The 25,093-nt window shown below is 52.6% G+C and overlaps 9 protein-coding genes across 9 annotated transcripts; 4 read left to right on the top strand and 5 right to left on the bottom strand.

Annotated features, from left to right (window-relative positions):
• Positions 1-426: 426 nt before the first annotated feature.
• On the bottom strand, positions 427-2,281 carry M406DRAFT_107489 (transcriptional activator FOSB/c-Fos and related bZIP transcription factor). Its single transcript, XM_040915247.1, has 3 exons — positions 1,718-2,281; positions 1,083-1,654; positions 427-1,041 (listed from the first exon to the last, which is right to left on the bottom strand). Exons 1-3 carry the CDS (start codon positions 2,008-2,010, stop codon positions 686-688), a joined length of 1,221 nt encoding a protein of 406 aa, XP_040780363.1. The 5' UTR covers positions 2,011-2,281; the 3' UTR covers positions 427-685.
• A 3,984-nt stretch (positions 2,282-6,265) lies between these two features.
• M406DRAFT_354935 (uncharacterized protein) lies at positions 6,266-7,389 on the top strand. The gene has a single exon (XM_040923037.1). The coding sequence runs from the start codon at positions 6,946-6,948 to the stop codon at positions 7,186-7,188; it is 243 nt and encodes an 80-aa protein (XP_040779558.1). The 5' UTR covers positions 6,266-6,945; the 3' UTR covers positions 7,189-7,389.
• Positions 7,390-8,243: 854 nt separating this feature from the next.
• On the bottom strand, positions 8,244-8,857 carry M406DRAFT_251218 (DUF427-domain-containing protein; the record flags this gene model as incomplete). The annotated part of the gene is made up of 2 exons (XM_040916750.1): positions 8,244-8,578; positions 8,704-8,857. 2 exons carry the CDS (start codon positions 8,855-8,857, stop codon positions 8,244-8,246), a joined length of 489 nt encoding a protein of 162 aa, XP_040779557.1.
• A 372-nt stretch (positions 8,858-9,229) lies between these two features.
• On the top strand, positions 9,230-10,643 carry M406DRAFT_102761 (uncharacterized protein). The gene is made up of 4 exons (XM_040915030.1): positions 9,230-9,445; positions 9,531-9,608; positions 9,776-10,000; positions 10,110-10,643. The coding sequence occupies exons 1-4, from the start codon at positions 9,395-9,397 to the stop codon at positions 10,392-10,394; spliced, it is 639 nt and encodes a 212-aa protein (XP_040779556.1). The 5' UTR covers positions 9,230-9,394; the 3' UTR covers positions 10,395-10,643.
• Positions 10,644-11,809: 1,166 nt separating this feature from the next.
• On the bottom strand, positions 11,810-15,816 carry M406DRAFT_344709 (antiviral helicase; the record flags this gene model as incomplete). The annotated part of the gene is made up of 3 exons (XM_040922003.1): positions 11,810-12,490; positions 12,545-15,530; positions 15,611-15,816. 3 exons carry the CDS (start codon positions 15,814-15,816, stop codon positions 11,810-11,812), a joined length of 3,873 nt encoding a protein of 1,290 aa, XP_040779555.1.
• A 1,362-nt stretch (positions 15,817-17,178) lies between these two features.
• M406DRAFT_19751 (uncharacterized protein) lies at positions 17,179-17,615 on the bottom strand (the record flags this gene model as incomplete). The annotated part of the gene is made up of 3 exons (XM_040915444.1): positions 17,179-17,328; positions 17,395-17,470; positions 17,542-17,615. Coding segments are annotated over 3 exons (300 nt in total), but the record flags the coding sequence as incomplete, so codon positions are not given.
• A 551-nt stretch (positions 17,616-18,166) lies between these two features.
• Positions 18,167-19,075, top strand: M406DRAFT_337001 (NADH-ubiquinone oxidoreductase 21 kDa subunit; the record flags this gene model as incomplete). The annotated part of the gene is made up of 4 exons (XM_040921204.1): positions 18,167-18,226; positions 18,318-18,334; positions 18,435-18,640; positions 18,774-19,075. 4 exons carry the CDS (start codon positions 18,167-18,169, stop codon positions 19,073-19,075), a joined length of 585 nt encoding a protein of 194 aa, XP_040779553.1.
• A 1,134-nt stretch (positions 19,076-20,209) lies between these two features.
• Positions 20,210-21,528, top strand: M406DRAFT_354932 (NAD(P)-binding protein). The gene has a single exon (XM_040923036.1). It carries the CDS (start codon positions 20,396-20,398, stop codon positions 21,398-21,400), a length of 1,005 nt encoding a protein of 334 aa, XP_040779552.1. The 5' UTR covers positions 20,210-20,395; the 3' UTR covers positions 21,401-21,528.
• Positions 21,529-21,804: 276 nt separating this feature from the next.
• On the bottom strand, positions 21,805-23,420 carry M406DRAFT_250362 (family A G protein-coupled receptor-like protein; the record flags this gene model as incomplete). Its single annotated transcript, XM_040916692.1, has 5 exons — positions 21,805-22,300; positions 22,351-22,409; positions 22,501-22,771; positions 22,834-23,100; positions 23,158-23,420. The coding sequence occupies 5 exons, from the start codon at positions 23,418-23,420 to the stop codon at positions 21,805-21,807; spliced, it is 1,356 nt and encodes a 451-aa protein (XP_040779551.1).
• Between the last annotated feature and the right edge of the window lie 1,673 nt (positions 23,421-25,093).

Genomic DNA, 25,093 nt, shown 5'->3' with positions numbered 1-25,093 from the left:
GGCTCGTTGCCAATTCAGAGTAGGAGGCAGTATGTGTAATGATTTACACCTCCTCCCGACAAAGCTCTGCAGCAGAAGCAAGGACAACACAAGCAAGACGTGAATACTAGGGATACAGGTGGTTGTTACGAGATATTGATGGATGGTGCAGTATGAGTGGACGTATCTATATACCTATGTGTGTACAATTACTACCTTCTTCATACCCAAATTGGCCTCAGAAATAAATAGGCCCTTACACATACTGAGAAAGGTATCCTCAGTGGCAAGAAAGTATTACTCGAAATGCTCGTGCCTCTTCAGGGGGCTTGGCAGGGGGCAAGTCACATGCGATCACTTATTGTCGCTATACTCCTAGGACACGTGTATAACACATGGATAGATAGCACATAAAACAACGAATGGGACCAGAGAAAGATATTGTTTGGAATCATATAACATTTCAAAGTTTCATTTTTAATTTTCACTCTGAGCCTGTTGACGCCATCGAACACCTTTTCGTGCCTTGGAAATACCTCCTAAACTCCCCGACGTGAGGGAGCCGCTCTTGCTAATCCTCATCTCAATCCTCCGCTCCAGAAGTCGAATAGCGGCAGCCAGTGACATCAGACGCTCGTCAGACGGTAAGTCTCCCGCGATCGTTGACTGACACCCGAATGCCTGCGCGCCGACCCCGTCTTGTCTCCTACTTTGCCTCGACCGCAATACCTCGAGCGTCGCATCCAGAAGAGGACGCGCCAGCTGTCGGTTGCTGGTTAGAAGCTTCCGCAGGAGCCGGAGACGCAGGGGCTTGCAGGAACCCGTAGCTGTCGTCATTGTCGGCAGGGTTGGACATGTACTCGTCCCACGTGGTGGTGAAGTCGAGGTCGGATGGTTGGTCACCAGCTTGATAATCGAAATCAATAGAGCTTGCCTCTGGCGAAGGGATATCGCCAAAGTCAGGAATGTGAAGAAGGTTGTCGAAAAATGCAGAGCCAGGCTCTGCAGCTCCGAGACCGCCGTCAAAGAAAGTGTCGTCGTCGTTTCCACCAGCCGTTGACACTGCAGGTCACACAATACTGCTGCAGAGTATTGTGTCGAACGGGTGGTGGAGTCGGCGACAACAGCCTCCGTGACGTTGGCGGCTTGAGAAGGAGGAGGAAGGGGCACGGCCGAGTCGAGGGGGGTGACAGCGTCGGGCTGTTCAGACTCTGGCTCCTCGGCGATTGGTGCGAGGGCGGGTGAGATAGTGGCCGGGTTAACGGTCTTGGGGGTGTTTCCGTCCGCCTCTTGTTGGGCTTGCCTGACGAGGCTGTTGATCAGGTCAAGGGTCGGCTGTGACATCGTGGAGATGTCCTGCTGCGCCGGCTGCTCGACCTCGGCCACCTTGGGTGCCGGCGCCGGGTACGAGAAGAGCGGCTGGGAGAGGGTGACGTGGGAGTCACTGGACGTCGAGATGCCGCCCAGCTCAGGCTTAACCTTCTTGAGCTCCTTCTCCAGCACCTGATACTGTTGGGTGAGGGCGAGCAAGGCGTCCTCGAGTTGTTTGTTCCGGGTGGCCAGGGCTTCCGTCTCCAGCCTCTTCCTCTCACGGGATGACTGGGCTGCCCGGCGGTTTCGAAGAACACGCTCTACTCGGCGTTGTTCCTTTTCATCTTCTGTCTTGGCCCGTTTTCTGTGTAAATACATGTCAGTAAGATTGAGAGTTGTCATTGAAAAGCGGGCGGGTTTGACGTACCTGGGAGGCAGGTTTGTCTTAGGCTCTGGGAGGACCTGGCCCCATGACTTTCTCTTCTTGGTGGGCTTCTTGTCGGATGTCTCTGGTGTACCCTCGGGTGCCGGAGTCCCCGCATCGGAGGGCGACATGGCCCGGAAATGTTCACCCGGGGTGGACAATAGATTCGACGGGTCCACCGATGCGTGGTCGTCCGCACCGTCATCAAACAGGGGCATCATGTCGTCCTCACCCAGGTAGTCCTCGGACTTGACCTGCGGCGACGGCGTCATGAGGTTGGATCGGTGGTCCATCATGATTGTGACTGTTTGTATGAGATGGGTCCTCCGACCTGGTTACAGAGTGGGCCGGTCGCTCGACTTGTCCAGACCTTTTTTGTTGCTTGTTGGGTGTTTGGGGTCTTTTTTCTTCTTTCTTTTCAGGTCGTATGTGTGGATATTACCCTTGTGAATGTGACAAGCCGAGTTAATCCAGAATGATTGTGAGGACGTTCAACGTTTCAAAGTAGACTAAAAAAGAGTGGTGAAGAAGTGGAAAGGGAGCGGAGGAGAGAAAAGAAGGGGGGATTGGTGGATGGGCTTGGGCGTAGAGAGTCAGGGTCATTGCGATCGGGGCTGAAGGGTAACGTGGCCTCTTTTGTAGGCATCCCTTATTCGAGAACATGTGCTGAGAGATACCCCCTGAATGTCCTGAGGCAACTACTTGTACCCTCGTACCCTCCCTGTTTGGCTCGCCCCAAGCCCCCCCCCCTAACTCATCCCTCGGGTGGAAGCTGAGACTTGGCTTAGTGGGTTCCTGGCGACAGGGGGGGTGTGTGACTCGTAACGGGCGTTAGTTTGCTAGGTAGTCACCCCCTGAAGCAGGTCGTCGTGGACGTCTACCGTCTACCGTAGTACATCATGTACAAAGGTACACCGGTGGGAGTCTGTACACAAGTTGATGTCTAGGAGTTCCAAAAAGTGTTCTTGATTAGTACTGATCTTCTCTTCTCTGATCATTTCAAGTGGCCATGCTGAATATATCTACTGCTTTCCCTTGTGAGGGCTCGCATCAAATCTAAAAATGAGTTCTCTTCCGAAGGCTCTAGAATGAGATCGAAGGTAGGAAAGGGGATTGGGGGTGTGAGTGCAATAAACATTCGGGGTGTGAAACTTACCATGGCACCATCTCAGAACTAACTGAGCACTCTTCGTATCCCGAACGACCATTCCAGTGGCTCTTAACAGGACCCGGGCGAGATTGGACTGGCATCTGATAAAACAGGGGGTACACTTATGGTGAGGAATATGGTGGGTCCTCCGTTCCATAATTGGAAGTCGGCTTTAGCAATCCGGGGTACATGGCACACAGCCTAGAACTGCACCAGAGTACGTGTACATTACAATGGGGCGTAATCCACCATTCGTGTAGTGTTGCTCACTCCCCATCCACGCCATCCTTTGGAGCCCACAAAAAAAGATCACCATCTAGGCATGGCTAGCAGCACGACATTTCGTGGGGGCCTCTTGGACCAACCTGCCAACATGGAAATCATTGACTGCTTGGACCCTGAAACTCATGTTCCCCGGATGGAAAGTCCTCCTTCCATTTAATGCTCATAGTACTATGCATGAAGTAGGACATTAAATATAGCCTCTTCGCCGAGCAGCCGATCTACTCCTGAATAGTACCACTATAGTATCATGCATCATCGTTTGGAATAGAGAGGCCAGATTCGATACTCCTGTAGATCATTCCTCGATTATCGAGAATCGATAGATAGATTGTGGGAATCCTCGATGGTTCGAATTCCAACGCCGAAGGACAGCCGACTCTAGTCTTTCCTCTGGGCCGGCAGTGCGTTGTCGTGACATGCTCCTCAACAAAACAATCACCACAAACAACACTTTGAAACACCGACCGCCATTTCCTCTCTATCTCCATCTCTGTAGTCTTGATGGCGGATAAAGATGCCAACACATCTGCCCCCGCGATCCACAGGGACAACGCGCGATGATCTCCATTCTTGGCCATGTCGCCGACAGAAACGGAGGGGAAGGGAAAGACAGGAAAAAGTAAATAAACATCTGCAGCGACAACAAACGACTCTGACAACGTGAACGGTGTGTCAACGCACAACCGGCAGCGATTACAATGTAGGACTCGGCGGGGCCGACTCAGCGGTGACGGTGATGGGGCCCCTCCCGGGACAACACATCATGAAGATACCCAGCCCTTGAAGTGCATAGCACAAGCAAAAAAAAAACAAAGGAAGACAACGTACAAAAGGCGGTGATGAGCAGCCCGGTCCAGATGTCGTGGCGACCACGGTCCGGAGGAACCAGTCCCGGCGCGCCGCCATTGCGGGCCCCAGCTTCGCGCAGCCCCAGATGCCGTCCAGCCCGGTGGCCCTGCAGCCCTGCTCTCCTCCACAATAAAAGAAGAGCTATGGCCCACCGCCTGTCCGGAAGCAGGAGCCCGGCGAACCACAAACACAGGAACAAGGTCGAGTTAGCCCCACGAGAAACTTCGCTGGGACCCCACAGGCTGTGTTTCGAGAAGGCCGCCAACACGGCCCTGTTCCCCCCTCCTTTGTGGGTCATACAGGAGCCCTGCGAGTACGTCGACGGCTCCAGAACTGCCACCTCGAAAAGGGGGCGGGTCCTACACCAGATACCATAGTTAGATAGTTGTACAAGCTGCCCGTCAGTGCGGGCCATTAGCTCTTCACCCCTGCTATCGTCCGTGTATTGCACTTGTCGTGCTCTGGGACGTGCGGTCTTTTGCGAACGGTGCTTGGGGAAAGAGGATCACCCTGCCTTGCCTTTTGACAAGAAAACAAATATTTGAGACTTTTGTGGTCGGATCATGTTGTGAAAACCCACCGCCGCCCAGACTGAGCACCCCATGTCAAACTGAACAGGCTCTCTCCCTCTTCCCCAAAGACCTAGCGGCCTCCGAAAAGACCAAGCGCCTGCGCCGGGGGACCCAAACGGCCTTATGATCTCCTTCTAGGAGACATGGCACCCTGACCAGAAGGCCTAGCACCTATACCAAACACACCCAAACCCTCTTGGTAGGACCCCAAGCCCCCTTCTAATTGTCCGAGCGCCTTCTTAGATGCCCAAGCGCCTATCCTAAACGGCCTGGTGCCTTTTCGCCACTATACTGAGTGCGCATACCAGCAGATCAAGCTCTACTCTAGGAGTCTAACCGTCCATACCAAAGCCCAAGCGTTCTCTTGTGAAGGACCAAACCCTCTTACTGAACAGTAGACAAGACACAAGCAACAAGGAACAAATGTCAGGAAGCCAGTCAGATCCGGTGCCCGGCTGAGGCACGTCTTTCGTAGGAACTCTAGCACCCTGAACAGACACCCAAATGCACTCACTACAGGAAACCAAGCAACCATACCAAAGAGCCAGATACCTTGGCCCTGACTTGATCTTTCTCTCTATAGAGCCAGGTAGTCCTCACCAAAAGACCTACCCTCTTTCTGTGAAACGAAGCGCCTCACTGGGACACTCGGTATAGTCTGCCCGATCTATCCGTGGGCGCTGAGTGCATGCCGAATACCCGACCAGGCAGGCTGTTCCTGGACGTCTCGCAGGACCCTTTGATGATGATCTTGAAGCACATCACCCAACTGACAACATCGGCACGGGAGCCCGACGGACAAAATCTGCAACCCACCATGGGACGACGCCCACTATAGCCACTCTTCACGCGTTGTTGTAGTACTACTACCCTGACTACGGTGGTATGTCGCAACCTGATACGCGGCCTGTCTACATTTTTGTACAACAACCCCTGCTGTGTGTGCGTGCACTTGAATCTCCAAGCCGATCAGCTCCCCCCCTTCGGCCTGACAATCAAGGCAGCATATCCTCGAAAGCGGAAGCCCGCTCAGAAGTTCCCGTGCAGCCTATTGGCATCCCTTCCGTGGCCACCTCATCGACAACGATTATTCAGTGCCTCATACGGTTAAATATGTCTAGGGAGGCAAAGGGTCCCGAGAAAGGAAGAGAGAGGTGGTGGGGAAGAGGAGGGGGGTGGCAGTAGCAGTAACATGTAACATCCAACAAGGGAGGGTGTGTAATGTGCCGCACGACCAATGCACCTTTTTCTCATTGCATTCCATAGCGTCCGCGCCGTGTTCCCCCCCCCCCCCCCCCAAAAAAAAGTCGAACTTTTTGAAAGGGAAAAAAGGGAGTTGGTGCTCAGCGTGCATTAGATCAGGTTTTATTTAGCCGACGGTGTCAGAAATAAGTAAGACCAGATGATTCCTATGCGAGTCTGCATATGAGGGGGCGCACAGTCAGACATGGCATTCTTAATGGACTGTGGACTGCATGATCCCTGGCGCTGCGTAAGCGACGCCGCCTCCTCGGGATTGGGGGGATGATGGCGGAGTTTTGGCTGTGTGACACCAGGCGGCCGCGCATTAGAGCGCCAACATCGAAGCGCAAGTGCCATGAAGCGGCCGCCAGTATGATTAATTACTATCTCATAACTCTAACGGAAGCATGTGGCCACAATCAAATGCAGTTCCACTCCCCATTTCCCAATCCCATTTTGATTTGATAATCACACGGGCCACAGCGAATTGGTGCCGGGCTGTCTGAGTTATATCGGCGATTGGTAAAGCTCTCAGATGGCGGTGTCTATACCCCTTCGGTTTCACTGATTGAAATCCTTTTTTATAACGAGATAGAGAGGCCAGTGTCAGACGAAAGATCCAGGAGGTCTGGGACACCTGTGAGCCGTCAGTCTCGGACATCATCACGGCGCCCCTCTTTGACTTGGCTGAACCTGCCCTTGCCGTCGGACGCGATGTTCTCTGGTCATCTAAGCCGCTGCCTCGAAACCCCGACTACCCGCTTATCACACCCAAAACTGACCACCACGTCGGCTTTCAGCCTACCCTGAGGTCGGAATGGACTCGAGACGAGCTCGTTGCAGCAGATGATCCAAATGTCCGGCCGTACTCGCAACCTACACGAGAGAACATATTCCCGTCTTTTCTCCTCGAGGTAAAGTCAGAAGCCACCGGCGGCACTCTGTACGGAGCTGAAGCGCAGCTGGCCACTGCCGGCTTCCACCGTGTCCGCTCGCTGATATGGGTGCTAGATCAGATTGACCCGGAGAGGACTCGTTCGAGCTGCGACGCCATTGTCTTCTCGGCTGCCATTTGCCAGAGGGAGGTCATCGCGCATGTGCACTATTACAATCCCGAGAACGAGACATTCTACATGTCCTATATTGACCAATTCTACTTTGCCAAGGACATTCAAGGCTGTCACAACTATGTCAAAAACGTCGCTGAACGGCTTTTACAGATTCAACAACCCATTGTCAGAGACGCACTGAGAGCACTGCATCCGATCACCCAGCTATGGAAGAAAAGTCGTTCCACCGGCTCTATTGGGGACGAAGGGGGCTCGTCGCTTAGGAGCGAGAGCTGCAGGCCAGCTAAGAAGCGGCGGATGGTCTAGCTAGTCTGCGCCCTCGAGCCAAGACGCCAGTTCAGATTCGGCGCAGATATTGGCGAAGCCTTGTGTCGGTTCAGAAAGAAGGACAGTGCAAGACGTGTGTATAAGGAACGGGTTCAAAGGATATTCAATATTAGGTTTACGAGATGGTTGAGCATGTTATCGTGCTCGTCTGTAGCACCAATGAACAGAGTGTGCACACCATATGAGACTAGCCTGAATGCGAACGGATAAGGTCCGCTTTTGGATCAAGTTTGCCTTATCGAGAAAAGTGCTCAGGTCAATATTCGCGGAATGTAGGAGATGCGCATCAGGGCCTTCGTGTAAGAACGGTAAAGTTTCCGCGCAGTCCTTCCTGCGCTTTATCCGATGTTGGTTATCATAGGAACCGCCAAAAACTGCCATTAAAATTCGCCGAAGAATTGAAACGCATACGTGGAATTAATCAGCATACGCCGGAAAAAAATATTTTATAACTACGGCGGCATTGCAGGCTGGACCATATATGCTTTGATCAAGAGAGCAACAGAAACTACTGGCCATGTTCAGGGCAGAGTTAAACGCCAACGTCTTTTCGAGCGTATAAATAAGAGGAACATCGAATCACACACCCACCCACAGACAGCCACCCCCAAGCCGATCTTGGGTACCCGCAATCCCAATACACTTTGTATGGTATATGACATTTGGGGGGTTTGCAGCAATACTCCCGCAATCTGTATCAATAGTTCTGGGCTCATGGCACTATCCACCTCATCACCCACACATTTTTGTACTACTATCTCATCATTTCCATCAAATTATTTCATCCAGCTGGTCTGCAAAGGAAACAATAGCAGTAGACAACCACACACCCCAGCCAATTTCCGAAGCGGTAGTTTGTAAAGACCCGAAATAGTGTACCCACTCGGGGACATGTTCGTACGTGGACCATGGCGACACTGCTTGCGCGGTCCGGACCTGGCATGTCAAGCACGTGGCTTAGACGAGGAACAAGTGTACCACGTAGCAAACATAGTACGCATGTATGCATTATTGAAGACAATTCACTACTACTCTCAAACAATAGGATCCCGATTGCCATCTTTCCCCTTAACAATCCCGTCGACATCGCTCGTCACCCAACCACCGTAAAAATCTCCAGGCTGCGGCTCGACTCTCTCACCGTCTACAAAACAATCCCACGGCCCGGCGTAGAACGAGAGGTAGTCCCTGATGGCCTCGAAGCCCGTCGTCGGTTGTCCGTAGGACCAGATGCGGTTGGCAACCGTCTCGGAACGGTCGGCCGGGCTGGTCACAGACCAGTACGTCGCCGCTCCTTTCCACTCACAGTACGTCTTGCGGGAGGTCCTGACCAGAGGAATGTTGAGAGAGGCCGGGGGAAGATAGTATGCTGTGTCAAGTATGAAAGTGAGTACATAGTCCATAATTGTTTTTATAAGAACAAAAAAAAACTCAAGAATAACGAGCAGAGTAAACATGTATATATAAGTATATTGAGGTGTAAAAATTACGCACTCGGTGGATGATGAGTCTCAAGCACCCAGTATGCCTCCTTGGTGTCGGCGATGGTCTCGCCCTTCCACTTGATTTGCAGGTGACGAGGCGTCTTCTCCAGCAGCGGCGGACGCGGAAAGTTCTGGACGTTGAGTTTATTTGCCCTAGATGCCATCCTAAAAATACTCATGGGAAGATGACGCAGAGAAGAAGAAAAATAGACTGCATGAAAATGTAATACTTGATATTGAGAGAGTGAGAAAGCATTGCCATACTTGCATTTCCCTCCCCCTCCTCGTCATGGACTTATAGTACAGTACTTGCATGTTGATGCACCTTTGACTTTGAAAGATGTGGCTGATACGGTCTTTGGCTTGTGTGTGGCTTGAACCGAGAGAAGACCAACGTCATTAAAAGTGGCTCAGTCACAGGCGGCCATGCCTGCCCCACTCTCTAGGCGTGTCACTCAGTGTCGAATCGCTAGTGATGGGCGCCCAACCGAGATCATCCAACTGCGACTTTCATCGATAACAACGACGACGACCAAGACGACTACAACGACTTGGCCTTGATCAAGAGGCCAGACGCATTATCGAACGTCTCCACCGCATACAGCATAAACACTCCCCCTCTCCAACCCCTCCCCGCCACCGCCTCCAGACTCGTCCATCCTGTTCCGATAAGCGACCAAGCCTTTCTTACCGCCGCCACCATGTCGCAAAGACAACTTGCACGAGATATGCAGACCGAGTTCCAGGCGAGGGTATGGTTTGACCTCATCATGCAATAAAGAGAAGAAATGGATGCATACGGGGCGGATTAATCAGACTGACGTTGCGACACCACAGTTCTCCGCCAAACAAGCCCGCCGCGAGGCCCAGAAGGCCCAGAAGGCCGACAATGATATGAAGAAGCAGATTACGAACGTGCGTACCCTCTCTCATAGACTCCTTGACCGCGGCGACTATCTTGTCCTCCTGTCTCCTCCGCTTCCCCCGGCCCTTGGATGCAGATCAAGAAACAGACACTTCTCAGATCGTCAAGAAACATAGAGCAGAAAAGGCTGACCAGGGAAGTTCGAGAAATCCAACAGCTCATCAAGAAGGGGGACAAGACCTCTCTCGCGCAGGCAGAACAAAAGGCCAAGCTGCTTCTGGGAAAGCAGGCCGTCGCCCAGCAGATGGAGCAGATGGCCGACATGGCCGACCTGAACGTCGCCCAGATCCAGGCCAACAATGCCATGAATCGCATGACGGCCATGATGATGCAGAGCAGCAAGACCATGAACAGGGCACAGAAGCAGATGAATCCGGAGAGGGTACGTCGTCACCAGAACCCCCCCCCCCCCTTTTTCCCCAAACAAATCCACCTGCAGACCTTTTTCTCCCTCAGGCTGACATGTATTTGCCTTCTTTCTTTTTATCCAGACGATGGTCGCGATGGAGCAGTTCAAGAACCAGAATGAGGAATACGCCATGTCCAACTCTATCTACCAAGATGCCATGATGCAGTCCACCTCCGCCTCAGTGTCCGATGACGCCGTTCGCGAGCTCCTCGGCAAGCTGGCCGACGACGCCGGCGTCGAGCTGTCGCAGGAGCTAGCCTCCGCGTCCACCTCCAAGGAGGAACCTGTCCAGGAATCTGCGGCTGCCGAGCCCACTCCCGAGCAGGAGGACGCGCTGCAGCAGAGGCTGAGGGCACTACGGGCCTAGGAAGCCGGTGGAGCGGGCCTGGGAGTAGGAGTAGCAGAGGGGGAGGGGGAGGCTGGCCGGCGTCCATAAAAGTTGATGAAAGGGCGGCAGAAGTGCGAAAGACGTGAGAGACACCTGGCGATGCAGGGCATTCTTTATTTTTCTTTATTCTTCTTAACTTATCAGTCGCATTTCGGCGTTGGCGGGCGCAAGGGACTCCGTTAACAACCATCATTAAACGATTCCATGATTATTCATCTCCTTTCCCACAAAACACAGTTTCCATAAAATGAGAAGGGCAGCGAATGCTTGAAGAGTGACATGCTTCGTATACGTGCCGAGGATGTCAGTTCCGGGGCAGCAACGCGGGGGGTTTGTAAAGCTGATATGACACGCCAGAATTCAGTCAAGCAGAAATACCGGAGAAATGTGCAAGCTAGTCCAGGGGGAAGCGAAAAAAGAATGATGATTACACCTAAATTTTGACCCTGATTAGGATTAGAAATCTATGGTTTGAGGTGTGAAAAAAAAAAAAAAAAGTAGAAAACCGTCGCTCGAACACGCAACCTCTGCACTTGAACAAAAGGGGGACATCACCAGGATCCGTGCCACAACATGGCTCCTAACCACAGCGGCATTTGGCCAGATCCTACGCGTCCCCAAAGAAGCTGTCAAAACTAAAAGACTATAAAGACCAGAGAAGAGGAGGGAGGTGGGAGGGGCGGCTCGGCCAATAGAGGGTGAAGCGAGTCCGAGCTTGTAAGCTTTAGGGGGGTCTAGAGGGGGACGGGAGAAGTAAGTGCATGCCTGTAGGTCCGTGGGCTGGTGGGACGTGCTGGAAATGGACGGACTCCTGTTGTTAGCTAGGGGAGCTTGGGCGCGGAGGCTTTAGGATGGTAGGGGCGCTGTAGCGAGGTGAGGGGTAGTGTGAGATGACTTGCTCCTGATGAACATGGATAGGTGCCTGCGAATAGGTTGTGGAAGGCTGTTCTAGTATTTGTTACCTAGCTTTCTTTGGTTGAGAAGCGAGAACGTACGGTGATGCTTGAGAAAGATTCTTCGGAGCACACATGTGGAGATTGCTCATCGCTGATCGTACAACCACCTAAGGTAAGAGTTAGCTGAACGGCAACAGCACCGTATGAGCAAGAGAAAGAGCAAGGGGCAGGGTAGACAAGAAATCCATTTGTGAATTCTGATCTATCAAACGCCACCATGCCTTGTCCTTTTTCCTAGCAGTGATCCCATAATACATGTCTGACGCCATATGCCATGCTTGTAGTCTCAAACATCAGAGAGAAGATATAGAGTGACACTCTCAGCTGCCAGGGACATCGATTGATAATCACCCTTCCTGGCGAAGGCATGCTGGCACAACTCTTAGCTGAGGGGCTGCTTGCATATGTGTATGTCTCGGTGAGGTGGGTGCACGACATCTACACATAAAGACTCGCCACTGCGGTGATATCCCTCTTGATCATCTCCTGCGCCGTCTCCATCTTCTGATACAGCTGCGGGTCGCCGATGAGCCTTGCGGCATTCTTCACCTCACGGCACGTCTCGTCCAATCTCGAGATGGTCCTGACGATCGTTCCCTCGAGAACGTCTGTTAAGTCCGTGATGTTCTTGAAGCTCATGCCCCGCGCCCATTCATACACGACCTCCATCAGGCCGAAGCGAGGCTTACAGGCGAAGTCGTTGCTCTCGTCAGATGTCTGAATGACTTGGTGGAGCGTCTGAACGTTGTTGACCTTCTCAGAGATCTCAATGATCTTGTCACGAGCCCTCTCGAGGTTGCCGCTCAGCTTGGGTTCGCTGTCAGATTTTTCCTGGAAAACGAACGCAGAGAGAAGAGCGGCGATCTCAGCCGGCTCGTAGTCGGCCAGGACATTCTCGAGGATCAGCTCGGTGAGCACTAACTCATCGCCTGAATGGATCTCACACGCGACTTTGCCCTTGAGTTGAATACGAGAGGCATCATCAATGAAATCAAGATCTTTCAGGACCTGGATGCGCTGTTCGTAGTCGGGGAGCAGCTGGAGGTTCTGATTAGAGAGGGCCTGCTTGAGCACCTCAATCTGGTCCTTGATCAGCCACTGGTCGTGACACATGGCGAACTGGAATTTGAGTTAGCGCGTTTCTTCTCGTCTTCGAGGGAGGGGTTGACTTGCGTGCTTGAGAAACTGAGGACACTTCAAGGCCTCAGAGCCCAAGACCGTGCTTTCCGCCTGCACTCGCTTCTCTTTGATCTCCTGTAGAGCCAAGCTCTTAATCTTGCCGAGATCTGTTTCCTGGAAAGCAGGGTTGCTCCAGGACTGGAACAATTTGGCAATCTGCTCCTTGGCCTTCCTCTGATCCTCGCCTCCGTTGAAAATCTCAGGGAGGATGTTCTTGGTGACGCAGCCAGTCAGCACCTCAACGTCCGACAGAGGCACGTGTATGACCTTGTTGTGGATGAGCCGTCTCGACTTGGGGAGCTCCTTGAAATAGCCACGGAGGGCTTCCATGTAAGGCAGCAAGTCCGTAGAGTCGCGTGTCTCCCTGTTGGGCTTGATCTCCAGAACGTGCAGCGTAGGCCCAACGCTCGCAGTGACCTGAATACTAATCCCGTCTGCGAGCAAGATCCCCGGTGTCCGGATTCCGTCTTTCTGGAAGATGATGAGGGTGCCTCGGGTGAATATCCTCCTGCCGATCGGAAGGCTCAGTATACCCTTATACAGCTCCCCCGTCAGCCGCTTGTAGTCCTGTGCGGCCTGATGACACTCGTCCATGTGAACGTCACAGATATCGCAAGAATCCCGCTTGACCCGCGCCAGATCCGCCTCGGAGAGTTTGACGGCCTTTTCGTGCTCCGGCAGCAACTGCTGTGTGGCGTGCTCAGAAAAACTACGCTTAATCATTTCTTCAATCTTGAGAGCCTCCACTCGGAGCAGGTTGAGTATCATGTTGTAGGTGAGACGAAACTGTGATCGAAGCTTCTGCGGTTCGCCAAGGATCATCTTCTGCAGATCGACAACCGGTGGCGCCTCGCCACCGCCAGGTGGGACAATGATGACAGACCCAACTGAGTCAAGACCACGCCGTCCTGCCCGTCCAGCCATCTGCGTGTATTCGCCAGGATAAAGGTCTCTGAACGAGTGACCATCATGCTTCCTGTAGCCAGAGAACACAACCGTTCTCGTTGGGAGGTTGAGACCCATGGCAAACGTCTCTGTGGCAAAAAGGACCTTGACAAGAGTCTGGGCAAAGAGGATCTCGACGAGTTCCTTCACGATGGGCAGCAAGCCGCCATGGTGTACCGCTATACCGCGTGACAGAAGCTCTCTCATCCGGATGATCTGGGGCAGTGTCCGATCGTCTGGTTTCAGCCGCGCAAGTGACTTCTCGACGATCATGTGGATATGACTCTTTTCCTGGGCCGTCGTGAAATCCTGGTTCGTCAGTGCGTTGGCATTCTCCTCACATCGCTTCTTTGAGAAGACAAAGATACATCCGGGAAGCAGGTTTGACTTCTTCAGGAACTGCACCAGATGAACCCAGAGATTCTTGTCCTGGGCAGCCGAAGAGAATCCAGGACGACCGCCGCGACCCATGTGGCCAGGATTGTGACTCGCCCGAGGTGGTCCTCCCCTGCCTCTTTGACTGTTGCCTCCACGACCTCCGCGTTGGTTCTGGCCGCCTCTCGAATTGGCATTGTTGCCACCACGAGCCCCCCTCGTGTTCAAGCCGCCTCGGGTGGGGGCGACGGGTCCGGAAGCCGGGGCCTGATCTCGACGCTGTGCAGCCGCATTGGCATCCTTCCATCCCTTTTCGCTAAATTTCCTATCTGAGTCCACAATCTTGTGGATGTTCTTGTTGGCCCAGAGATAGTGTTCCAGCGGTACTGGCCGCTTGGGGGTAGAAATGACATAGATGTCCTTCTTCTTAGTGCGGCCGACCCACGAAGCGAATTCGTGCGTGTTGGGCACTGTCGCGGAGAGGAGGATGAGCGAGACGTGCTCAGGTAACATGATGATGACCTCTTCCCAGACCACACCTCGCTCTGCGTCATTGACGTAGTGCACCTCATCGAATATGACAAACTCGACGTCGCGTATAAGATCAGCACCCCTGTAGAGCATGCTCCGCAGGATTTCCGTGGTCATGATCAAGCAGCTAGCCTCAGGGTTGATCTGCACGTCTCCTGTGAGGATGCCCACCTCGTCAAAAGTTTGCCGAAAGTCGCGGAATTTCTGGTTGCTGAGTGCCTTGATGGGGGATGTGTAGATGGCCTTTGTCATGTGTCTTGTAGCCAAGGCAATTGCGTATTCAGCCACAACCGTTTTGCCCGCTGAGGTGTGTGCTGCAACGAAGACCGAGTCACCGTTCTCGATGTGGTAAATAGCCTCCTTTTGGAATGTGTCGAGTTCGAAGGGCCACTCCCTCGCCATGTCGGGCACCAGCTCGCGGAAGTTGGGTATCTCCCGATTGATGTCCACCATGTGTGCCCACTCGCGCCCTGCCCTTCTAGTGTTTGACGCTGAGAGCTGGCCACGAGGCTCCAGCGCTGGGAACTCAACCGGCAGCAAGGCGTCTATATCCTCGCCATCCTCCTCGCTGGCCTCTAGATCCTCCTCCGGTGTACTGCTCTGGCCATTGGTAGCGACGTCCTTGTTTACATCCTCGCCATTGAGCAATTGATCCGGCTCCTGATCGAGCTCTTTCTCAACTTCTTGGGCATCCGTCTCTTCGGTTCCACTCTTCTTTCTGGTGAAGTCAAGGCCGCGCGGCATGCCAGGCGCAACCTCTAGGAGGCTGTCCTTCTCGCCGAGGGTGATGATCCTCTCCAACTTGTTTGTAGGGCCAGACTCGCCGTCAAGGTAGCCATCTCCTCTTAGCGCCTGGTCCTCAAGCGCAGCTGTAGCCTCTACTCCCTCCAGGCCACCAGGAGCAAAGGGGAAGAAGCCAGCTGCGCCGCGCACAAAGTCTGTCCTCGCACCAGGCTTTCGCAGCAGGGAAGTCGAGTTCTTTGCGGTGGCACTGTTTGCCGCGACGGTGACATTCTTATAGCCAACGACACGGCCTTCGAGGCCTTGTCGTAGGAAACGTGTGACGGTGCGGGTTTGGGTAGGTGCAATCGTAAATAGGTCAGTATAGTCGGTCTCGATATCCCATCGCCTAGAACGGTGTGTGTCGTCAGTGCCCGGTCCGGCGCAAGATGGTGCTGTTATGGTCAGGAAGAGAAAGCAATGACTGACTGCTGTAGTTTGTTTAGCCACTCTGTAGAAAATTTTGGGGATGGTGTGAGGTATTTCTCCTCAAGATGCGCCTTGAGCTTCTGAGGATCTCGTATTTGGCTTTGGTTGGGAGCTGTTCTCGAGAGAATGTCGTCGATAGGGTCATCTGGAATGGACTCTTCAACGAGCTGAAGCCGTTCAAGGGCTTCAGCTATGGAATCTGTCATGCTGCTAAGTTTCCAGAGTGGCTCATCTCACAAAGAGAAGGGGAAAGGGAGGAAAAGAGAGGAAGAAAAGAATAAGCCCCAAGGGTTCTGGTATGTCTAGGGAGCTTGTGTGTTGTGTTGTGTAGAAGCAAGGCTCGTTGAGAAGTGGGATGGGGGATGCAAGTGGGATGGAGGGTTGCAAGCAAGCCCCACCAAAAGATCTGGGGTTAAGCTTTCACTGACGCCATACCATGCTTAGCATTTACATGTTCAACAGCACCCTCTTGCATCAAGTACCTAGCAAATACAAAGAGAGAGAAAAATAAAGGAATCAGAAAGAAAAGAAAGAAGAAGAAAAAACCCCTCATATTGTACAGTATACTGCTGATAAATAAATTCTACAGGAATAATGGAATCATAATTAATTGAGGGATATCATAAGGTCATCAGGACTTTCCAGAATGAACCGCGAACCGTCCATCTTTGCGGTTACCTCCCCCACCTCCGATCCCTCCTCATCACTGAGGTCTGAGAACACCGATTTCGAAAGCTGCTTTATGCACCAGGCATAGCGGGTTTCAAGGAAGCATTCTGTGCTTCCGCGTCTGCCATGAGTGCATCCAAATCATCCAGTTCATCTATATCATCCGCGGCTGCCGCATCCGCTGTAGCAGAACCCCTCATGTTGGCTGCCGCAGTTGTTGATGCGTTCTGTCGGGTAGCCTGCTCGGCTTCCGCCTCCGCGATGAGAGCATCCAGGTCATCATCATCATTGTCATCATCATTATTCTCAGGCTGAGCTGGTGCAGACCTGTGGTTGCCGCCGCTGGATATGCTCGTGGCCTGTTCACCAGCCAGTCTCATAGCAAGAGGGGATCCACTGGCCTCATCCGCTGCCATCAGCGCATCCAGCTCATCACCATCCGGCTCTCCTCCAGCCTCTGCGGCTTCATCATTCCTCCTATCGGGAGGAGGAGGTGTCGCACCGTAGATATCGTCGCCGTCCCGGGTTGAGTGGCGAGGCTGCGTCGTACCCGCGCCAACAGCGGGGGCAGTTCCAGTCTGTGCGGCCGCATGATTCGGTATGTGAGGTGGAGGAGGGGTCGGATCTAGGAAATCGCCCCAGACCACCTCGTCTTGCCGTCGCAATGGCCTGCCGCCAATAGGTGTGAAGGGAAACATGGGGTGGGGTTGGGGATGGGCAGTGAACCTAGGTGCCCGTTCACTTTCAGGCGGCCTCGGTACGAAATGCCTGTTCGCCTGCTCGCTCGCGTGACCATTCGCCTGTCGGTCTGCCTGTCCGTTCACCTGCTCGTTTCTGGCGGGGGCGGCAGCGCCGTCCACGTCTTCGTCCTCGTCGGCAACGTTCGTCTTGGGTCTGTCCTCGTTGATCATTGCCTCGCGTACTTTTTTGACGACTTGATTGTGTCCTGTCTTCTCCACCATAGCAAGTGCATCAAGGAACTTGCCACGGGGAAAGAGGCCATCCAGCCAACCCTGGTACAAGGACAGGAGACGCGCTGCGTCACCCCACTATAGAGTAGCCGGTAAGCCTCCAAGTTGTTGCAGAAGTAACATTCGAGATTCTCCTAATCTCACCTCGTGGCCCTTGCCCTTCAGTTCCAGATCTCTGGCCATTCTGCGTAGTTCTGCTAGGCCCTTGTCTGAGAGTAGCCTATGTGCGTCAGGTCAGTATTAAGAGCCCCATGCAGCAAAATTCCATGTGCGCAGGGTAACAAGGCTGACTTTTCTGCATCCAACTTGACTCTGGGTGCTTTGGGCTTCTTGGCCGCTGATACCTCCTCATCAAGACCCAGTTCATCACCAGGCTTTTTGCGCTTGATGTTGGAGCCAGTTTTGTCTCCCTTGGGAGAAGCAAACGGGTCATCCTCGTCTAAATCTCCCTCCAGGAAGTAGTTGTCAAGATCATCTGGAGGTGGAGGCGGGAGGCTATCTGGTTTCCCCGAACCCTTTTTGGAGGGCATCTTGTGCGCTTTGAGAAAAGAGACAAGATGGTGGGTCCAAGAAGGTGCGGCCCAAAGCTGCGTGTATATGTGTGTGTGTGTGTGTGTGTGTTTGTGGAATAAACAGTAAATTCCCCGCGTCTGGTTTGCAACGCGTTACGACTTTAATGGACTGGGGCCCGTGCACCTAGTGCCCCTCACCCCTCCCAAGCCCCCTTGTACTACCTTTCGGCTGCTCCCGAATTCCAGCTTTCTGGAGGCCTGACCGTTGAGGCATCTCTGCTCTGGAGAGCGAGCTTGACGTCCACTAGCAGATCATCAATTGACAAGCCCTCCAAACCGGCACCCAACTTGTTTTCCAGTTCTCACACCCGCTGGCAGCAAGATCTGGTCCTGTCGCAGCAGCCATGTCGAATCAACCATCTCAGACCTACATACCAAGTAGGCAGATCAAGACTGATTATCCTGTGAGTCTTTTCTTTCTGCTCTGGCCTGCCAATTGGCCCTGTGAGCGTGTCCCGTTCTCCCATCGCTAACCGTATCACTCGCAATCAATAGCTCATAGACAATGACCCGTACGAACTCAAGCCCCCTGTTTGATTTCCTCCCCCATCGAACATGTCCAATAAAGAGAGGGCGTCGAGCGAGGCGATCTAACAGGTGCTCTCCCTACAGGCACTTCAAGCGAGTTATCGGATATGCCCGCCCCTCAGACTACGCCTTTGGTGCCACCGCGGCCGCAGCAGGACCCGGCTTGTTGTGGACGATGGAGCGTTTCGCCCCATCCTACGTCGGTAGAGGTGGCTTTGCCCGCGTCATGAGATTGGCCGGTGCTATTGGTATCTGCGGTGGCTTTCTGGCATTCTACAACCGATCCATCCGTACGTGAAAACCCCGGTCCATATATTCCAAGGGCGGAAAGGAGGACCATTATAGGAAGCAACTACGACAATATGTCATAACAGTCTTGACAAAGCTGGCTGACGAATAATCATCCGGCTGCTCCCCCCACAGTGCGATTTTACGGATTCACCGAGAACGCCCGCGAGGTTGAGATGGACATGCGCGAAATGGTGGACAAGGTCAAGCGCGGCGAGCCTCTCTACGGCGTGAGCAAGCTCTCCGCGCACATGCAGGGCGTCGCAGCTCGGCAGTCACGCTTCTCCTCCCTCTTCTCAGACGTGGTCCCTTGGTTCAACTTTGTCAACCACAACCAGCATGGTGTCGATACCGCCAAGTACTACCGGCAGGCCGAGAGGGAGCTCGAGGCGGAAGGGCAGCACAAGGGGCAGGATGAGGCCGCGAAGCTGGGCTGAAGGTGAAAGGAGGCCGAGGAGGCCGAGAGGCATGGGTGTGCACGAGATAGATGGAGACGGCAGCCCAGTAGTGGCCGCGCAGATGCTGCTACCAGGTTGGGGCGAAGGAAAGAGAGCAATGGCAAGCGACGGTTCGGTGATTTTCTCCATAGCTCCGAACGGCTTTGTCGCGTGTGTATTGGTCTGTCTAGAAGGTATATTTCTTACATGAGAAAAACTAGGAAGGAAAAAAATTCACATTCAAGCATGTTTCAGCAAGGGTTTCGTATGACACCTCCAAATTGATTGAGGCAAGTTACGATTCCAAAGTGACTTGATCAATCACAGGTAAGCATCTCTCTAAAGATTAAATGGGTCGACTAGATGCCTTGTCTGGAGACACTTATGTATAGCGACTGGTTTGACTTAAGCTGATTTGACGAGGAAGATCGTATGGAAATAAGGATATCCATGAGACATAATTACACCATCACATGTGAACTTCCACAGCCAGGATACCAAGTGGGTTCAGCCAGTAGCTGAGAGAAGATGGCAAAAGAAAAACTGGAAACATCACCTGGCTAGATGGCTCCTTGGTGGGAAAGACGGAGAGGGGGGGGGGGGCGGCCAAGAGTTCGCCTACCTCTGTACAATTAGTTAACCTTAGACTGATTGCAGGTGACTGACTTCCGCTGCACTCCGTGCTTCATGACCAAAAAAGGATGGAGGGGTAGCCATTTCGATCTATTCATTGGTGCGCATCCAATTCTGTATTATTCTTATGGGTATGGGTAAGTGTCGCCCTTGAGCGCGCCATTTTTACTTTGGTTGGACTCATGAGACCGCCCAAGTGGCATGATAATCACACTTCCCGGCAATTCTCCGCAACCCCGGACCGACGCTTCTCAGGAGATGCCCGCTACCTACGGGGTCTCCATGGGGAAGATAGGTCTCGTGCCTTCTCTCTCTTTTCTCTCCCTCTTTCGTCCTCCTTCCTTTGTTTTCAATGGGCCATGATGGAGGGAAGAATGAGTCGCTCCTCCCCCCCCTCCCCACCCTTCTCAGTGCCTGCAAAAGTATATATCTAGTCCTCTCCTCTAGTGTCTGTGTGCCTACCCTATACACCCTCCTTTTCCACCCTTCAACACCCAACATCACAGTCCAATTTTCATAATTGATCCCTAGCAATATAACAATTCGAAAAGAACCTGGTGTCCCTATTTTGGCCATCCAGAAGGAGGAAACAAGAGTCTATTCATCTCGTATCACATCACACCTTGCACTTTGGAACAATACTCACTCACAATCTTACACTCCCCAACAAGTCAAAAAAAGTTCAAAATGCCTACCTACGTACTCACCGGTGTGGACGGGCACTTGTCCTCCGTCGCCGCCTCCTATGCCTTAACTCTCGCTAAGCCCACCGACACCCTCACCTTCACCTCCCCAAAGCCCGGCTTTGTTCCAAGGCCCCTCCTCGCGTCCTGGACTGCGCGCGGCGCTCGTGTGCTCATGGTCGACTACAACGACCCAGCAAACCTCGAACGAGCCTTTCGTGGCGCCGACGTTGTCGCCTTTGTCTCCTCCCCCAACTACCTCGCCGGTCCCGCCCGCCGCGCCCAGCATCGCAATGTGGTTGAGGCCGCGCGAAGGGCCGGCGTGGGCCGCCTGGTCTACACAAGCATCGTGGGTGCCGAGCTTGGTGAGGACGCTGCCCCTCCGCTGGCGCGAGACCATGCATACACAGAAGCCCTGGTCCGCGCCAGTGGACTAGAGTGGAACGTGCAACGAAACTGCCTGTTCGTCGACACCGTCGCCGAAGTGTTTGCGCCCCCGGGACGGACATCGGCAGGGATAGATCTCGGCGGAAAAGAGTGCAGAGCAGCCTTCGTGGCGAGGGAGGACTGTGGGCGGGTGCTTGGAGCGCTGCTGATGGGAAAAGGAGAGGCGAACAAAGTATATACGGTTACGGGCCCGAGAGCGGTGTCGAACAAGGAGATCCTGCGGTGGATGGCTGCAAGGGCTGGTGGTGTTAGTGGTGACAGCTGTCCGGTAAGTCCTGTCTCAGACCACAAGCCCGAGGTTGTCCACAGAGAGCGGCGGTTGTCTGCTGGTGCGAGCATGCATGGAGACTTCTTTGGACGGTACTCCAATGAAGGCTTGGAAGATCTGGCGTCGTATGGGAGGTTCATCTCCCATGGGCAGGTGCTGCAGGGTACAGATACGGTTGCGAGGTTGACAGGCCAGAAGCCGCTCTCATTTGAGGACTCGCTGGGCAGCTCGGCTTGTTCTTTTTCAGAGGCAAGCATGGACAGCATACTTGCTCAAGAGGTCTCTTGTGGATGAAACAACATTCAAATTTTATGATGAAATCTGGCCAAGGCGTTGGGGCCTGTGGTGGGCAGCGAGTCGGAGAGATTATGATTTATGCAGCCACGATACAGTCAACAGTATGTAAATATAAGTGTGCTTCCAAATGTTCACTAAATGATGAAAGGTCCCAGGCTTCCAGGACCTCCCAGAGACCACAATTGAGATTCCATGCCAGTAACACTCACCTAGGGAGGCTCATTGGAAGTGTGCATGAGCTGGCTTGAGCTAGTTGTTGCAGAAAGAGGCACATTGTTGTTTTCTCCAACGATTTGCTTTGATGATGATGATTCAGAGTATGGACCTTATAGGACCCAAAACGAAAGTGATTATGCTTCATACAAAAGAGCGTGCATATACGCCATACATCAAGACTAAATCTACCCATTAACATCATCGTTGAAAAGATCCAGATCCAACCTCCTGCCCGCTGATACAAATCCCATCATGAAGCTATTTCGTTGCTTTGAGGGCTGCCTGACTGGGCTCGGGCATGACCTGCTGATGATACCATCCGCAGCCACCCCAGCCTCGATCACCCTGTCTCCTCGGCTGTCGCTCGACATGGCTAGAGGGGTCTTTAGAGGGAATCGCCTCTTCGCTTTCTCAAAGAGCCTCTTGCATGCTCTTCGGGTTGCGAAGGCATAAATGAAGCCGTTCCAAAAGCCCTGCAGTGGCAGGACAAATGCAGACGTGTACTCGAGCCCGAGACTGATGGGCTGGTTCTTGTTTATGACGGTATAGACACGAAACACTGTCGATGGGATCCATGTGATGAGCAGTGCTGTGAAGAAGAGCAAAGCACACCTGGCGTATGACCAGGCGGCGTTGTTGGCCTCGTCGAGAGCGGCTACCCGGCGGTGGCCCCATTGTGTCCTCCTTGATCTTGCTCTCATGGCCATCTTTGAGAAATTGCTGCGCGGTACACGTAATGAGTGCCTTGTAAACGATGTGGTCGATAGCTGAGACACGGGTGACAACGGGGCTGCATCACATTCATTTTTGGACGGCTCAATCTTATTGTCTGGTCCATCAACTCCGCCTTTCTCGCAGTCGTGCTCAAGATCGCTTTTCACAGCCCGCGGCTGTCGTGCTTCAGATGTGATGGTGACAGAGTAGGCGTCTGGTGGCGGGGCAGGTAACCCATTAGACCCTTCGGCGGGACCAAAACTCGCGACGATTTCAGACGTTACATAGATTTCGTTTGTTGTGGTAGAGATCGGGTCCGTGAGATACCGCTGTTCGGCCAGGCGATTAGATGAGTTCAGGGATTTGAGAGCCTTGTACCTGTGGTAGATTTGTCCACCGGTCCGGATGTAAATAAAGAACGTGATAAATATTGCTACCCTGTCAAGTAACGGATCAGTACCTACCAGGCAGGCAAAAGTGGTCAGGAATCGACGACTTACCAGACTGGACCATAAAATGTAGCGATGCGCCAGATATCCCATGGGCTACTGACCCAGCACCAAAGGGAAGCATCACCATACATCCGGCCCTTGCTTGGAGTGGAGACAAAGATAAAGGTAAAAGCCACAACAAATGGTGCACCGTAGCAGAGGATCAGGTAAGTCAATTCCATTCTTCTCAGATCGTGCGCGTCGTATTTCCGGTAGAATGTCAGATAGACATTGACCGCCATAGCGAGTGACCAGAACGCATCGGCCGGAATAAACCTTGGCCACAGTATTAACATTAACAACTTGATGGGCGGAAGATGGTCATCATCTTACATTTGGATTAAAAACCCTTGGAATTGGCAGGCTGCTGAGTTCGGATTGTTCACGTATGACGTCGCCATAAGTGTCGCCACACTGTTCATCACGTTGCCAAATGATGCGTAGAAAAAGAGCCGAGTGATTGGCTTCCGGAATGGCTTGGAGAGTGCAAATGTTGAGATGATAAAAATGCATCCAAAGAGAGAGAATACCGAGCAGACACGTTCGATCGTGCTGAAGACCGTGTCCTGCCTCTCGCTTGGTTCGTACAGCACCATATTATTCGATTCATCCCCGATGGGCCACGTTCAAGAAGAAGTAAAATGCCTCACATAAAGTTTGATGCAGGTCCTGAACGGACATACTTGGCAACGGAGAATCGATCAGCGCATGTAAAAGGTGGCAGTTGTTGCGGACAGCCGTGGAGAAAAAGACTTTGAAGCGTTAGGCAAAACGCAGGCCCAGAGCACTCAGCCTTGAAGCTATGCTGGACCACCTGAACAAAATACAAATCACAGAAGTGGCGCAATCTAGAGGAGGCAGGAATAGTCGCTTCATTGGTTAAATGACCAGATGCTTTGTAGCAACGGTCGTAATGTTTGTTTGGACAAAGAAGAGGATACGCAGAAGTACGGGACACATGCACAGTGGGAGTGACCAAAAACCCATACAAAGTCCAAAAGCTGTGCCTACAAAGAACCAAAGCGGCCTCTTCGTTCTATTGTATGGTATGAACACGCAGGGATCCATTTACTTGAGTTAGTGTTGTATAGGATGGATAGATCCAACTGTAGTATAGATGGCCAAATCTGATCCCAAAACGATGGCAACGAAAGAACAATAGACCGAAACCAAACGACCGGAAGAGCCAAGAAGCCCTTTCAAGTGCTCAAATAGTCTCACTGAATATTTTCAAAACAATGAGTATGTGATGACAAAATTTTCATACATCGCAGCTTACTAGCTATAGGATGTAAGAGACGCTGCGTCTTTGTGGCGTGGTGTTAGAGTGAACTTGTGCTGTTTCGGTCATCATAGGTCAAGCTATGATCTCAAACAAGCCACAAGCCGTTCACACAGCGACAAATACTGCCATAGATACTTGTGAGACTCAAAAGCAAATGTAGATCCAGGTCTGACCATATCGAGGACATGATTACGATGGTCGCCGAGAAGTAGTTTAGAGAAAGCGATATCGCAGATGACCCCGGAAGCTGTGGTGCATGTGGCATGTGAATCAACTCATCAGAGATTCGTACGTAATCAACTCATGATTCTGGCCATAACGTTGAGAATATTGGTAAAGATGCTTCGAGATGCCATTACTGCTGATGTTGCTTGGTAATTACCAAAGTTCAGAATCAAACTGTACGTAGCTTTTTGAGAAAAAGAAAATGCACAATTGCGACAGTTGAGCCCGATAACGGCCGTTAACGAATTACACAACAAGCGCTTGCTATAGGAAGCGAAGGAGGGGGGGGGGGCGTCTGTGTCTCAGTGAGAGGCTGAGTGGCTGCCAAGGATTGTTTTTACCCTCTCGAAAGAAAGAAAGAAAAGGAAGAGGGGGCGGGTGGCGTGGAAAAGAAGCACAACGGCTCAACTCGGCCGCTGACCGAGCACGTTGTGCGACTTACCTCAACATAGGCCCGTCCAACTGTGAGAAAGTAATTTCAACACCTCGGGCTACCCGGGAAAGAGGGAGAAGGGGAGTGGGCACCGGTTGATAGTACTTTGGCTTCACACACATGAAAACGAAGAGAGAATCAGGGCCGGCTGAGCAGAAGAAGAGGGGCTAAGTGTTGAGCGAATTAAGACATGTGATTGAATTTTCCATGTTGAAATTCTTGCCAGGAAGACAGACGAGACGGAAAAAGTAGAAGCAAAAGTGTCAAGCTGAGACGCAGCGGTCAGTCAATCACCTTCTCAACACAGCGGCTGAATTTAGTCAGCA

Source organism: Cryphonectria parasitica (assembly GCF_011745365.1).
Source record: "Cryphonectria parasitica EP155 unplaced genomic scaffold M406scaffold_2, whole genome shotgun sequence".
Lineage (NCBI taxonomy): Eukaryota > Fungi > Ascomycota > Sordariomycetes > Diaporthales > Cryphonectriaceae > Cryphonectria > Cryphonectria parasitica.
The sequence above is the reverse complement of the archived record's forward strand: the minus strand, read 5'-3'. Positions and strand labels throughout refer to the sequence as shown.